Source organism: Candoia aspera, chromosome 16 (assembly GCF_035149785.1).
Source record: "Candoia aspera isolate rCanAsp1 chromosome 16, rCanAsp1.hap2, whole genome shotgun sequence".
Lineage (NCBI taxonomy): Eukaryota > Metazoa > Chordata > Lepidosauria > Squamata > Boidae > Candoia > Candoia aspera.
In genome coordinates, this window is record NC_086168.1 from 1,019,642 (window position 1) to 1,034,573 (window position 14,932).

Consider the following 14,932-nt stretch of genomic DNA (forward strand, 5'->3'; position numbering starts at 1 on the left):
ACAAAGCCACTGTAAATGGCTTCACCATTTACAGTTACATGTACACAAAGTTATGCAGAGGGTTAGGGTTAGGGGAAGTAAGGATCTTCGGAGTGATAGGAAGATGTAGGCAGGCCTATAGGGAATTATTTTTTTCTTGTAAATCCTTCAGCTGGTGACTTGATCCATTCTTGATTGACCTCCCTGGGTCAAATTTAGTCACCCAACATTCACCTTTTGTTTAAGCAACATCAACTGGATCTATGGTGCCATGATTTATGATGGCCTTGAGTCTCCAGTATTCCTCTCTGGGTGAATGAAGCTGTCCTGATGCATGGCTGTGTTATTTATTTATTTATTTAAAAAAATTATATGGCCGCCCACTCACACATAGTGACTCTGCCTTGCCATCACTCCCTGAGTGGCTTATCATGTCCTCTTACTGTTTAGTCAAGAGAGGCATGTTTATAATCTGTCTCTTACTCTCCCTTTTCTATCCATCTTTCTACTGCCAAATAGGGTGACGATGGAGAAGTTGGACCTAGAGGTCTTCCCGGCGAACCTGTAAGTTTTGGAGAAATGAAGGCAGCCCCTTTCCTTTGAACAGTTGGGGGTTGCTTCCAAAGCAATATTTGGTAGGCATTTAATGCACACTTCCAAGAGCCAGAATGTGTGAATTGATGGATACTGTGGGAGTGTGCTTGTGAACCAGCTGAGATTTCCAAAGGTCCCTATGGAGATTCAAGACCTAATGTGTAGAAACAACCAGCACAATGTCATTTGTTCAATTGGTCATGCCACAGACTCTCCCGGGATCATTCAGTGAAGGTGAATGTAGGACTTTTGTCTCTTGTAGCCTTGAATATGACCAGAATGGATGTTCTCCCCATTCCAGAATTAAAAATGTACATTTTGGGGTGCAGATTCAAAATCTGGGAAAGCTGAAAATTGTGATGCTGCCAGAGCTGCAAGTCAACTACTCTAAAATGCCTCCTTGTCTTCATGGGGCAACTTTGGGGGGACTGCTCTGTACTCCCACTCCAAATGCCTTCGTTCAGAGGACCATCTCCCAGAGGGGCCTGGATACTTGGGGTTCCAGGTTTGGGAAGATTGTCACAGCAGGGACAGTCCCTGGTGAACCTTGGCTGGTGTCAGTCCTTGGATGGGAAGCCACCAGAAACCTCAGGGCTGTAGACAGAGGTGGAAGTGAAAAAAATATCCTTGAGGAAGGCAAAGCCAGCCCCTTCTGTCTCGTGACCACCAAGTGTCAGTTTTGACTAAAGAAGACTTTATTTATTGGGCTGGTTGCAAATCCTCCATTCAAAAGCTAAGCCAGATATGTTTATAGGGAAATTGACCCACAAACACAAGAAGGGAAAGTCTACCTTTGGAATTTGGAAACAGAGCTTTTTCATGCTTTCCCACATAATAACTGGTTGCATTTATATAATGCTTGGAAATGTTTAAAGCCCTTCCCTTTAGGTAAGTTATGTCAACCAGCCTCCTTCTGTTGTCTTGGCCACAGGTCATGCTGATGGAAGTTGTGGCCAAAATACCTGGAGGGATTCAATGTAAGGAAGGAGGAATTGAGCACTATAAGGACAGTCATCCATGTATTACTAAGCAGAGGACTGAACCTGAGAAAGAGAATGCTTGAACCTGTTAGTGAACTCACAGCCCAGGCCCTTCTAAGAGCATTGCTCAGACCGTATGTCCCTGGTGCTTCAGAAGTTCTTGACAGGTTGGAGTTACATCCCCCCCCACCCCATGGATGCTGCCATATGCAGACTCCAATTCCTTCTTAGCTCTTAACAAAATTTGACAGTATGGAAATAAAGGCTATTGTTGTAATAAGAAGCCTATAAGTCCAGCAACTTTTGTCAAAATAGTTAGGAATTGTCAGGGAAGAGCATTAACTTGTCTTATTCAAATCCCTCCAGTTAGCATCAGCCCTCCTATTTTTCCAACATGTTTCTAAATAATGAATTCAAAGCTGTTGATTGCCCTGAAACAGCCAGCTGCAACCTGAAATTACTTTGGCTCTCAGAGGATGACAGAGTCTCTTGCTGACAGATGGAGAGAGAAATGGAGGGATGGGGACAGGAGGAACAGGGTAATCTTGGCCTGGCTGCAGCCAGATTTGCTCACCACTCTTCCAGCTCCAGACACTCAGATATGCCATGTGGATGAAACCAAAATGGGTTTGGGTACTTGGTGGTGGGCTTTCAGCCATACCACTAAGCCAGAATTTGGCATTTGAGCAGAGCATATGATGGGAAGATGGGAGTGTGTGTGTGTATTAACACAGAGTTAGGACCCCTCTGTGGCATGAAGTTGAATATCACTTTGGGATGCTCTGTGTACAAGTCTCAGAACCCCCAGACTTTCTTATTCTTTTATTTGCTCAGCTTTCCCAGCATTTGTGCTCTGGGAACTTACAATGCAAAATTTGCTTTAGCCAAACAGGGCAGTTGTATCACAGCAGCTGCTCTGACTGACAGGTAGAAGGGAGTCTACAGATTGGCTACAGAAGCTACCACTCTCCTCCTTCTGGCTAAGAGAGCAGCACTTTCATCCAGTTCTGGCCATTTTCCCAGGGATCTTGCTGCAGCTGCCCAAGGGCTGTATTGGCCTTGGCAGATGCTCCTGACATTCTCACCAGAAATGAAGACCTTGGTGCTCTCTGAGCTTGGTCGTTCGTTGCAGGCATTTCATTACCCGACCGGATAACATCATCAGTGTTGTTGGATGAAATGACTGCAAGCAAACAACCAAGCTCGGAGAGCACCAAGGACTCCACATTTCAGCCCTGAGCTATAGGGATTATCTTCTATTAGAGATGATGAAGCTCCTTGAATTGAGCAGCTGGGGAGAGGGGCTCTGGAGGCTTTGATGGGGCAGCTCCTTCAAGCTGGTAAATCCTGCTTCTGCCACTGATAGCCAATTGGCACCAACTCCACCCACTTCCTGGATGGGTCAGCAAGAGCTTTTATGAAGGAAGTCGAAGTTGGCATGGTAGAATTTTGGTGGCCCAGGAGATACTCTCACATCAGTGGGTTTCAGAAGACTTCCAAGCACTAGAAGAAGCTGCCCAGTCTGTTGTCACCAAAGGCCTTTCTCCACCAGTGAAGGAACAAGTAATATACACTAGGAATGGGATCTTTTCACTTGGGGTATCACCCCTGTAGAATGTCTTCATGCTGCTTAGCTTCAGACAATAGGTCCAAATCATGGCCCTTTTTGTCAAGGTTTTTTTTTTGTCCACTTGTACATATTGTTCAGAGCACTGAATGGGCTTCTCTCTGCTGATTGCCAAAAAACAGTCAGTGTTTTATTTTTGTATTTTTCAGTTGATGCTAGACTCAGTTTTGCTGGATCTGCAAAACTGGTTGCCTTCTTTCAGCTGATGGGAGGGCAGCCAACTGCTCTCTCACTGACGGCCAAGGAGAGCGGTGTGCACCTGCTTAAGCCCTGTTTGCCTCTTGGCCTTGCAGGTTCTGAGGAGCTCTGAGAAGATTGGCTGGCCTTGGCCTTGTGTCCCTCTAATTGGATTCCTGCTGGAATGAGTGGCCAGGAGCTCCAAAAGCAGGAACACACCTCCTGTAACAGGGGCTCATGCCACCTCCTGTCTCCCCTGCTGGATCCCCTGTCATGGCCAGCGGTCACACAGAACAGGGTCTTTTTGGGTTGCCAGTTCCCTGCCCTCCCAGGGCAAGGTCAGCTCATGAGGGAAAAATTACCCTCAACATGGTCCGTTGTTTTTTCCAGCGCAAAGTTTTTAGTGCAACACAAGCTGAATCTTCTCTGCTACTAATGGGCATTTTCAAATTAAACCTGTTTCTTCTTACAGGGTCCCCGTGGTTTACTTGGACCGAAGGGACCTCCAGGGCCACCAGGACCTCCGGTGAGTAGCAAGAGGCATTTTGGCAGGAAGCTTGGACTGCCTCTCAGTCACCCATGACACCTTTCAACTCTCAGTGGCACTTTCTTGCCTCACTGCAGTGGCAAGAAACACTCTTCACTTGGTTTGCTTTCATGAATTTGCATGGCAATATTGTTCCAACCATTGACATGTCCATGCAAATGCCGATCACAAGCAGAGGCTTCTGGGGGAACTGCAAGACCTTCGCCCATCTGGGGAAAGATTTGCTCAGGCCACCCTTCCCTCTTCATTCCTCACCCCAGGCCAGGCAGGGTTTCCCTGCTACAGCTGCTGGGCGCTGACCGGGCGTCTTTGCTGCCAGACCAGCAGAGAAGGCAAATGGGAACCTTTGTTTTGCCTGCAGAAGCCCCGGGCCCGGTTCTTGGGGCGGGTGGTCTGTGATCCCAGATCGCCCTTCCCAGGGAGCAGGATGAAGCCAAGCTCGGGGGATCGTGGTCTGCAGTCTGAGTGCTCTAGAAATGGGAGGAATGGGCTGAAAAGCTAAGCGGGGGGGGGGGGGGGGAGGGAGGGTTAGGCCAGTTCTTCTCCCAGCAGAGGATTTTTGCAAGAAAACTTTAGGCCAGCAACTTTGGGGCCAGAGATGAGCACCATTTTTTCTTCCTTTTTTCACCTGCCAAGACATGGTGGTGAGGGCCAAACCTGTTTTAATTTTGCATTGGGGATAAAGCAAAACAAGCCTTTCTTTTATTTTTTAAAAGATGCCATTTATACTACTGAAAATCTCTGTTTTGCTGCCATATTTCAGCACCATGGTATGGAATGGGAAGGGGCCTTCCGGGAGCTCCCTGATGAATCTCTTCTTTGTGGTGGAGCTGATAGTTGCTCGTTCTAGAATTTTCCTAGCAGGCTGCAATTTGTGAATATGGGGTTAGACGGCTGGAATTGGGACTGGGATGTGGCTTCCTTTCATGTTCATCAGGGCTTATGTTGTTCCTCTGCCTGCCTTTTTTAACCTTCCCTCCAGGGCATTGCTGGGATGGACGGACAAACCGGCCCTAAAGGGACTGTGGTAAGTGTCTGTCTGCCACATGTGTGCTTATTCGTGCTGCATAAATTAAATTCACTAATTACTTGCCTTCATTTCAAAGCTGGTGGACATTGCTTTTCTAAAGTAAATGGTGCTAATTAATTTTACAATTTAAATTGATTTTCTACTGGTTGCATATTGCATTATTTTGGATAAAGAAATCACTGGAGTAATCAGTGGTCATCAAAATATTCTTGCACCAAAGGCTGTATGTCTGTGTGTGTGTATCATGAAGCACTTGGGTACATAATTAGTTGCACACACAGCTTACTCAACTCAGGAGGCAGAAAAGAAGGAAAGAACCTGGAGATAGCGGTCTTCCAGTCCTTGAAGGCCTGCGCCGGGGAGGAGGGGGGTGGATTATCCTCCGTAGTGCTCATGGGGAGGACAAGAACCAGCCGGGTGGAAGCCTTGCAGAGGGAGATCCAAGCTCAAGAGAAGGAGGGAGGAGGGTCCCGGCCGTGGGAGCTCCTAAGCAGTGGCCCGGCGTGGCTTTCCGTGGAGGCTCTCGAGCAAAGTTTGGGTGGCTTGAGGGTCCCTGCCCTGGGCAGGGGTGGACTAGAAGACCTCCCAGCTCCCCTTCAACCCTATGAGTCTGTAATTCTAAAAACAACCTTTCCATTCCAAATACCAGTATGTGAGTTTGTAAGATTGTGAAGGAGAATGCATAGGTTATGAAAGTATGTGAATGTGTATACCCCAAGGATGATCGAAAATAATATACAATTGCATATTTTACATATAAAAGAATTGTGAGGGTGATGAAAGCGAAAAACAAAGAAACCAAAGGCATAGAGAAGGAAGCTGGTCCTGCTGTCCAAGTCCACTCCCTTAGATAGCTGAAAGTTGTTTTCGTCTTCTCTTCTGCAGGCTAGATACACCCATATATTTGAGCTCTTCCTCATAGGGTCTCATTTCCAGTCCCCTGATCATCTTGATAGCCCTTCTGTGAACTGACTCCAGTTTGTTGGAGTCCTTTGTGAACTGTGGCATCCAGAGCCAGACTCAGGACTCCAACAGAGGTCTGATGGGGCAGAAGAGAGGGAACAATTAGTTCTCATAATCTGGGTTCCAGGCTCCAGTCAATGCACCCCAAGATAGCACTTGTCTTTAAGAAGTTGCTTTCCCCTTCTGGCTTATGTTTCACATGTGGTTGAGGAGGAGACCCAGTCCTGTTTCAGGTCCCACTGCCAGGTCTCCACAGGCCTTTTATTTTTTCTACCCAGGTACAGGACTTCACATTTTCTTCCTGTTAACTTCCATGCTACTCATTTCGGCTCACTGCTGAAGCCTGTCCAGATCTTTTTGAACCTTCTCTTTCTCTTTTAGCCACCCCTGCTAGTTTTGTGCCATCTACATTTCAACCCGTAAAAGAAGAACAGGAGCCCACTTCCACCCCCTCCTCACTTACAAGAAGGGCTGTATCCTTCCTTCAAGGAAGAAAGGTCTGTGCATGAAGAGAGACAAGTTTCTGTGCCAAGAGTTAAGGCAGCAGGTGGCCAATGAAGGGGAGGTGAAGAGAGTTGATCACAAATTCCCCTGCACTGCAATACTGCATTGCTTGGGGTGATCCGTATCTTGTACAGCATTGTGCAACTGTTCAGTTTCTGAACTCAGGGCCATGTCAGAAGGAGCCTCAGGGAGGAGCCTGCTTTCAAGTGCTAAAGCCAAGGTTAGCCCAGGTTGATGGGCGTGGTGAAACTGGCAAGGAAGGAAGGAACCTTGTCTTAAAAGTTGCAGAGGAGGTGAATAAAAATGTACCCCACCTGTTCCCATTTAAAATCATCTTCAGATTTTACCAGGACTCCAGCTACAGTTCCCAGTACATATCCAATATGTTTGGAGACAGATATTTCACCTTCTTACTCAGAAAAAAGTAAATATTACTGGCTACCAGCTTACTCCTTGTGCTGCAGGATAGCTAATTTGAAACTTAAATGCTTTTTATGTTTTTTTTCAATCATAACAAGAATTATTAGCACCCAAAAAATGACAATACCAGGTAACATGGAATGTTTCAGAGTGTTTTTCATTAACACGGTAGAACTTTTCTAAATAATATTAGTAAGTCGTATTGCTACTGCTAGTAGTCATAGTCCTGGCGACTGCAGTAGCAAGTTTTTCTTGTTATTTATACAGCATTACTGATATAAAGTATAACTGATGTTAACACTCCTGGGCAACCATTGTTTCCACTGTGTTTCTCTGAAATGGAAACGGTGCAGCCCTTGCCGAAGTATGCTGCCTATGGTTGGTTTCTTTTTCAGGGTCCTCAAGGTGAGCCTGGACCACCCGGTCAACAGGGGAGTCCAGGCGCTCAGGTGAGAAGATGCTCTCTGAGCCACATAACAGGGAGCCCCTGCTTCCATTAGGTGACGCTGTGGATCGATTGCCCCTTTTGCTGTGGGGTTAGAATATGAAAGCTGGAGCACTTATGATGTTCCTGATGTTGGTCAGTCAATTAATTTAAGGCTCTGCGTCATGCAGCAAATTCAGTTCCTACCACCTCCAGGTAAGGTGGGACAATTCCTGCCTAAAGACCTGGAAAGGCACTGCCTTTTGAGGGTCCAAGGGTCCCAGTGAAAGATGGCAGCTTCTTGTATAGGCCCTAAACTGTTCTTCCTCACGGAAGGGACCTCAAGATATCAAACGTTTTTCCTGTGTTGACCCCACAGCGGCCTCACAGGTGGGTCAGATCGGGCAATGGGGGTGGTTTCCCAACCAGAAGGAGATCTTCCCCGGTTTGGCACCTTCCAGAGGTGCTTGGCTTTCAAGCCAGCATGGGCAAAGACTGGTGTGGTGGCCTCAGCACTCTGGAAGATCTAAGCTGGGGAAACCCAGAAGAGGGTGGGTCTTGTGTGTGTTTGTGTTTGTTTTGGTCTTTTCCTCCTAGCAAGAACGTCACAGAGTCCTTATTTGCAAGCTTTATGACAAAGAACCTAGGAGTTGCAGGAGGTCCAGCAAGTGAACTCCTGTCTATGTCTATGTACGTTTGGGTGGGGACTTTCTGGGCCTTCTCTCACGGCCTTACAACGCAGTGGAGAGGAGGTCGGCCTTCCTTCAGATACGGGGGCTCTCTGGCGGTGGGTCACTTGGGTCCTTTTTAGACTGAAAACCAACTCTGTCACTGGGACCAAGATTAGAACTGGTGAGCCTTCCCAGGTAGACCAGATGGGAAACTTGACCAGATGAGCCGATTCGACGTTACTGTAAAGCTGCATTAACAGAACCTGGCAGGTCTGAAAGTTCAGTTCTCCGCCACCTCCTTTACAGCCTGAGAAATTAGGGAGGCCCCTTCTGTGCCTCTTGCCCCGCCCACTACGGGCGATGCTGCCTCTTATCTGACTGTTCCCTAGGCAGCATCTCTTCACCCCGTCTCCCAAGGTCTTTCCCACATAACCATCACAGAATTTGGCAAAACTGGGGTTGTCCAACATTCAGCTTATTTTGCGTGAAGAAAACTCTGGGTTTAAGCCTTAGCACTTGCAGACCGGAAGCCGTCGCCGGGGCTGAGTCAGGGTTGGGGTTGGGGAAGGGTGCAGCCATGTGCCTCTCTTTGCTTCACCCCTCCTTCTCTTTCTAGGGTCTTCCTGGTCCTCAAGGTCCAATCGGAGCCCCAGGAGAAAAAGTAAGTGCATTGCAAACACCCCTGACCTGTAGCTGCCATTGCTCTTTGGACAGTTCCTGCTTCTGTGTGCAATATCTGCTTGTGTATTTCTTTTCTTTTCTTTTCTTTTCTGGGGCTGGGGGGTCTTTTTCTTTTGGATGGCCAAGGAAACTAATAGTTCAGACCTCCAAGAACAGCTTCTTTATTACAGATTTCTAATGTTTGCAGCCTTTGAAAAGAGAGTGGGTAGAAACTGAGGGGTGGGGGTGGGAGCCAGAAATATGCAGAGGGACTGAATCTGCAGGGCCAGTTCAGGCATCTGAGTTGCTTCTCAGCTGGGTAGCACATGTCCATACTGTAATGGTTGCCTATCTCAAACACACTCAGACTCCCAAGCGCAGGCTTGAATCAAATCTGGTTTATTCAGAATAGTGTGCAAGTACAAAGAAAGCTGAGAATGAGCAGAAGTGCACCAAATGCAAAGTAAAAACCCTCGGTGCGAAAGTAAGCCCTCCCCCCATTCAACCGTTTCAAGCTCCCCATCCCAGGTGCCCCTAACGAGTTCAGCTAATCAACGGGCAAAAGACCTTGGACACCAATGATAACCCAAACACGTTCCTTCGGTAAGAAAACATACATACAGCCTGGTACAAGGTCTCCCAGCAGCTCCCTCCCAGCTGGAACGCGCATCTGCACCATGGCATGTGAGACGTTACGATGTAAATCAAACATTGCAACGGTGAACATGACAATACAGTCTGGCAGAGCATCCCTTTAACAAAGCTACTGAATTTCCTCTGGAAGCCCACCCTGGTGGGTTTTAGTGGGCAGAGAGCACGGGCAGCCTCTCCTCTCCTGCTTTGGCCATCTTAAGTTGACTTGAAAGGCCCTTTAGGGAATCCTTGCAGAAGAGATCAATAACCTTCAGAAAATCTTCCCTAAAAAGCACCAGATCCAACCTCACAGCTCAGCTCCTGCAGTATGTAATAAAGAGCACTGGTTTATTCTAAACACTCCTTTAGGTCACAGGAGGTAACAGCAGAGTTGCTGCCCACTATGTCAATCTGTGGTCCAATCTGGAGCTATGCCCAGAATCCTTTGCAGTGTGGATGGGCTCCACAGGAGGGACAGCAAGGTACCTTGGACAGCAGGAGATGTAAAAAGGCTGCACAAACATAGCAATTGAGCCATCTCTGAAACATCAAGGATGTTCCAAAGGGCTGATTCCTAGGGATCAGAGCACGCTTAGGCTACAATCTCTGAAAGCTAAGAGCATAATTGCATAATTGACAAACCAGTGAATTCACTACTGTTTCCATCCTGGACATTTGTTTCAGAAATGACATGAGTCCCACCTACTTTTTCTCCCTTAAGGGTCCCCTGGGAAAACCTGGCCTTCCTGGTATGCCTGGAGCAGATGGTCCCCCGGTAAGCTTTGCTGAGAACACTACATGAGCCCGCCTTCCTTCCTCCCTCCTTCCCTCCCTGGTAGACTGCCCTGTATTCCTGCAATGGGCAGGGGTTGTGCAAGATGATCTCCAAGGTCCCTTCCAACCATTACATCTTATGATTCTGTGAACAAACCAGCACTGCCTGTGCATATAACTGCAAGCATCATACTCAGCAGAGAAAGCTGGATGGCTGCAAAATGCAGCTTCCACCTGAACGTATGTAATCCTTGGCATGCAAATATATGTCCTTGGGAACCTGCCCTTCTCCAGTTTTGGCCTCTGAAAGGAAGTTCTTGTTAGCTGTGCATCTCTTGCATCTGCCTACATTAATCAGAGATCTGGACCTGCTGCCTCAGTTGGCTACTGCAGAGAGAGTGAGGCCTCCAGCTCTTCTGGGGTGGGAGCAGGAATATGTACTCGGTGTTTTCCCTGCACACTGGGCTGGGCCAGGTCGTGGTAGGTCCAGTGCATTTGCCTCCTTTCTCTTGGACCAGCCAGCACAAATAGCCCCAGAAAGACAGCAAGGTTCCATCTCTTCTCTTTTGCTCTGCATGGACAATCAGGAGAAGCACCAGCTAGAGGGGCAGCAGTGGTTTCTGGCAGGGGTAGCCCTTGGCAGGTGCCCAGCAAAGCTGATTCCTATACCAGCTTTCTGCTGAGAGATGCATTTCCAAGGCTTGGTTTGTGGTCCCCATCCATGCCTAGCATGAGATCTGGCTGTCTTGACCAAGATGCAGCCAAGTATCCTGTATCACAGAAATAGCCCTCCTCTGTCCTTGTCCATTACTGGACCTTGGGCCCTGGACATACTGATGACTAGACTGGTCACTGATCAGGTGAATGTGATAGCCAAGGCCATTCGAATCTGTGAAGTCCAAGAGACATCCCCAGCCCAGAGACCACTGTCTGCATCAGTTGGAGCCTCCTGAAAGTGAAGGACAGACAGGGCAGCAGGCCACGCATGAGGCTGGAAGGGCAACCAGCTGGGAGGGTGAAGGAAAGCTTGGCCAACATGCTCAGTGTAGAAAGAACAGGCAGCCCAGTTCATTTGCTTCTCTTGGTTTCTTCACTGACAGGGCCATCCTGGCAAAGAAGGGCCTCCTGGTGAGAAGGGGAGCCAGGTATGTATCGGTGATCCTGCCATTCACTGGAGTGATGCTGCCATCATTGGAAAAGTGGGGGAGGGGTTGAATGTTGGAATGCAAAAGGTAGCAAGATCAAACTCCCCCAACCTGGGCACGTGGCATGGGGGAACACAACTCAGCAGTACCGCCCAAGGCTCTTCTGCAAACATGAGAGGGCAAAGGAGGGTAGAAGGCTTGGAACCAGCCTCAGCAGACCCAAAGACTACAAGAAAGAGTAGGAGGGGAAACTGATGGCCCTCCTTCCTTTGTTTTTAAGTCCAAAGGGTGCATTTGGATGCTGGTCACTAAGCTTGTCTACACCATCCCCTCACAAGGCAGGGTGGGCGGGCAGTACCACTGAAGGGTGTAGTTGCTGGTTTCTTCCAGCTGGAGGATGACCTTTAAGCCATCTTCTCAAAAGCTTTGCCGAAGGACAATACAGCCTTGTTACAATTCTGCTGACCAGGTTCTGACTCTCCCCCCTGCCACTGGTTAATTTATGAAGAGGACTTTTGAGGGGGTGGGGGGTTAGAACTGATTGAGGTTGAAATTCACCAAGACCTTGTGCCAGGAGGAGTCAGGACTGGGGGAAATTGCAGGTGCCTTCCTGCTTGGGGCGATCCTGTCCTTGTTGCCTTGGCTTTGCACAAGGACAGGCATTTGCAAGCGTCTGCGCTTACAGAATTGAAAACAGGGCCATCCATCACAAAGTCCGTGGCTGCTCTGGAAGTCATTTAGGAAATGGAAGGGAGTCGGCCAGGTGTCTTTGGATCCCAGGTGGCTGCCTTCTACACCAAATACGTCGAAAGTCATCCTGACCTCTGTACATGGGGTGTCCTCAATTTGTTCTGGCTTCAGAGGAGTCTGAAGACCCCTCTGGACCACAAGGCTTAAATCTCTCACAAGTGTGGGTTGGATCACACAAGAATGATGTATGTTCAATTAATCTGTGTGGTATTTAAAACAGTATTAGCAGCAAGGGAGGGCTAGGAGTAGCGCAGAAGCAGAAGGGAGAGCTGCACTCTCTCCCCCACCCAAATGGGATCGCAAGATAAACCCCATCCTCACTTTTGAGCTGCTATTTGCACTGGGGCGGGGACTCTTCCATTGGCATGGGAAATAGTCAAATATTCAGTTTAAAGTATACGTGCATCTTCTTTAAAACCAGATGCAAAGATGCAGTTGAAAATACAAAAATGTAACCCTAGTAATTGCATTTAAACTTTTCTGTCTCTAGTTTACTGAAGTCAGAAGAAGCTTCTCTTATTAAAAAAATGATTCATGCATTATGTTTTAACCTTTCAAATTGAACAAGTTGCAGCTGGAATTCAGTTTCAAGAATAAACCACAGACAGATAACTGCACTGTGAACAGAATTCACAGAGACTGTGAAGTAAAATATTCATGGAATGCCCAGCCTTTGCAATTTAGTGGTGAGGCTACCAAAGCCTTTGTGTGCCGTATTGGGCTAGAAGAGGAAGAGCAGATTAAAGACCTAGAGGTTTCTCTTAGAAATCATGGCGCTGAGTCTTTCCTGCAGTTAATATAGTCTTTCCTTCCTTAAGATAGTAATGCTGAAACCTCTTACATCATAATGTTATGGCTTTTGCAAAACATCCCAGGTTATAGAGAGAAATGCTGGGTCACAAAGGGAACTCAGATATTTTCCACTGGAAAATCGGATCATTAGCAGAACAGGTCTTTCTAGCAGGAACTGAAATTCATGGGTTCCTTTTGAGCCAAAGCATGGAGGATGCATGGGGGTTGGGGCTCATTGCTAAAACAAACCCTGTGAACTGCATTACGTGGTGGTAGGAAAGCTTGGCATGTCTTTCTGTAGCCCCTCAGCCAGTCAAAGTCACAATCTTCTGTACTTGAACATTCCCTTCCTGGACAGTGAAGTTGAGGCTTTTCCAGAGATGATCAGGAGATGGAAAGAGTCTCTTCTCTCTTCAGGTTTCTTTATCTCATGGGGATCCTGCAGAAGTACCTAAAACCTGCAGGCTTTTTCCTTGAATTTATAGATGTGATGAGGACAATGTAGGGGTAGGCAGTAATTTAACACATCCGTATTTCTTGCTGCAGATGTTCTTCCTATATTTCTGGGTGAAACATATGATGGCATTCATAAAAGGGCTCCAGCAGTAGCTATCCTTCTGGATTCTAAAGTCATACCCACATGACAGTTTGGTCTAGTGGTTAAGGTGCTGGGCTAGAAACCAGGAGTCTGTGAGTTTTAGTCTGCCTTAGGCATGAAAGCCAGCTGGGTGGCCTTGGGCCAGTCAGTTTCTCTCGGCCCAGCTCACTTCACAGGGTGGTTGTTGTGGGGAAAAGAGGAGGAGGAAGGAGTAATAGGTATGTTTGCCACCCTGAGTTATTTGTAAAAATAATAAAGGCAGGATAGAAAATAAGTAAATAATATTTTAAAAAATGAATCCAACAGCTTGCCCAAAGAGTCAGTTCGCTCTGTAGCCTAAACTGTTCAGCTGCTTTTAGCAGCCAAGCCATTGTTTCAGCATGGAGTGTGAACCAGGCCATCAAGTTGCATTATAATATGGGTATCTGCTTGGGCAGAACTACCTAGACACAACTTTGTTTACCTGCATTTAGAGGTGAACAAGTTGGGTGAACCCAGCCTCTGATTTCCTGGGGGAGAGGGGGATAAATGTGTATTTTCTCTCAAAGAACATTTCATGATGGCTGAATTCTCTTCGTCCTCCTCTTCCTTTTCCTTTGATAACAGGGTCCAGCTGGCCCTCAGGGTCCAATTGGGTATCCCGGTCCACGTGGAGTGAAGGTAAGGAACTGAAGCCGTATCTTGGGGCCCTTCTGAATACTGAGATACAGCTGAGAGATAATGGAATCTCCCATTTCTTCCTCTACTAGAGCCATTTGAAGATTTAGCTGGGTCTTGAAATCGGTCTTTTTGAGGCTGGGTGTGACTCTGAATGCCCATCCACTTCATGAGAACTGGCCTTGACAACCAGGAATCCAGCAAGGTCACTGGAGACTGGTTCGCTTTCTTTGCCATTAAAAGCATGTTGCATTCTGCCCCCTGTTGGATGGAGATCTAATTTGTACTTTTAAAAAAGTCCTGCTGGCTTTGATTGGTGGTTCATCTAGTCCAGCATCCAGGTCCCCACCATGGACCAGAAAATGCTTTAGGGATGTTTGTAAGCAAGTCATAAAGGCTGTTGCCTCTTGCTTCATATCAGGAGAGAAGACAATATTCAGATTGCTTTGGTAGATGGAGATTCTGCTGAGCTGTTACGATGCTGGATAGTTTTAGAGCCATCTGTGCAAAGAACAGCATCTTATAGTGGAAAATCCATATGTAATTATGCATATGTTGATGCTGTCCTTCCTTCTGCCAGAGCTAAGCCTCCTGCCAGATGACTTTACTGAGCAACCAAGAGGGTAATAGCAGAATTACATTTTCTCCATTCTCCTTGCACCATTTGCCGTATTCTAAAATTCAATCAAACCATTTTTCCTAAATCAAACTGTCTTGAAAATTAAATCAGTTTAATGTTATATTCCAGTTTAAGTTTCTGTTAAAACCTGCTTAGGACATCAGCTGCTCTTTTCCTTTCCCAGCAAAGTGGAACATTACTCTTACACAAGGTGCAAGTACCTGTAGCATTCTTCCCTATTTTATTTCCCTTGGCATCTCTGCCCACCTTCCTACCAACTTAGTTGCTTCACTCAAGTGGCATAGCACTAATTGCCAAAGGGAGCAGAGTTCCACGTGCCCCTCTGTTGAAGTGGCATGCACCTAATTTGATCCTCCTACCTTTGATC

General features: G+C 47.1%; 1 protein-coding gene across 2 annotated transcripts in view; it reads left to right on the forward strand.

Moving 5' to 3' along the window:
- The window catches only part of COL5A1 (collagen type V alpha 1 chain), a 234,267-nt gene that overhangs the window by 133,497 nt on the left and 85,838 nt on the right, over positions 1–14,932 (forward strand). For both annotated transcript variants that reach the window (XM_063316318.1, XM_063316317.1), the window contains exons 20-27: positions 499–543; positions 3,830–3,883; positions 4,887–4,931; positions 7,217–7,270; positions 8,533–8,577; positions 9,931–9,984; positions 11,084–11,128; positions 13,875–13,928. In XM_063316318.1, coding sequence (XP_063172388.1) covers positions 499–543; positions 3,830–3,883; positions 4,887–4,931; positions 7,217–7,270; positions 8,533–8,577; positions 9,931–9,984; positions 11,084–11,128; positions 13,875–13,928 — 396 coding nt within the window. The remainder of the gene's footprint in view (positions 1–498; positions 544–3,829; positions 3,884–4,886; positions 4,932–7,216; positions 7,271–8,532; positions 8,578–9,930; positions 9,985–11,083; positions 11,129–13,874; positions 13,929–14,932) is intronic.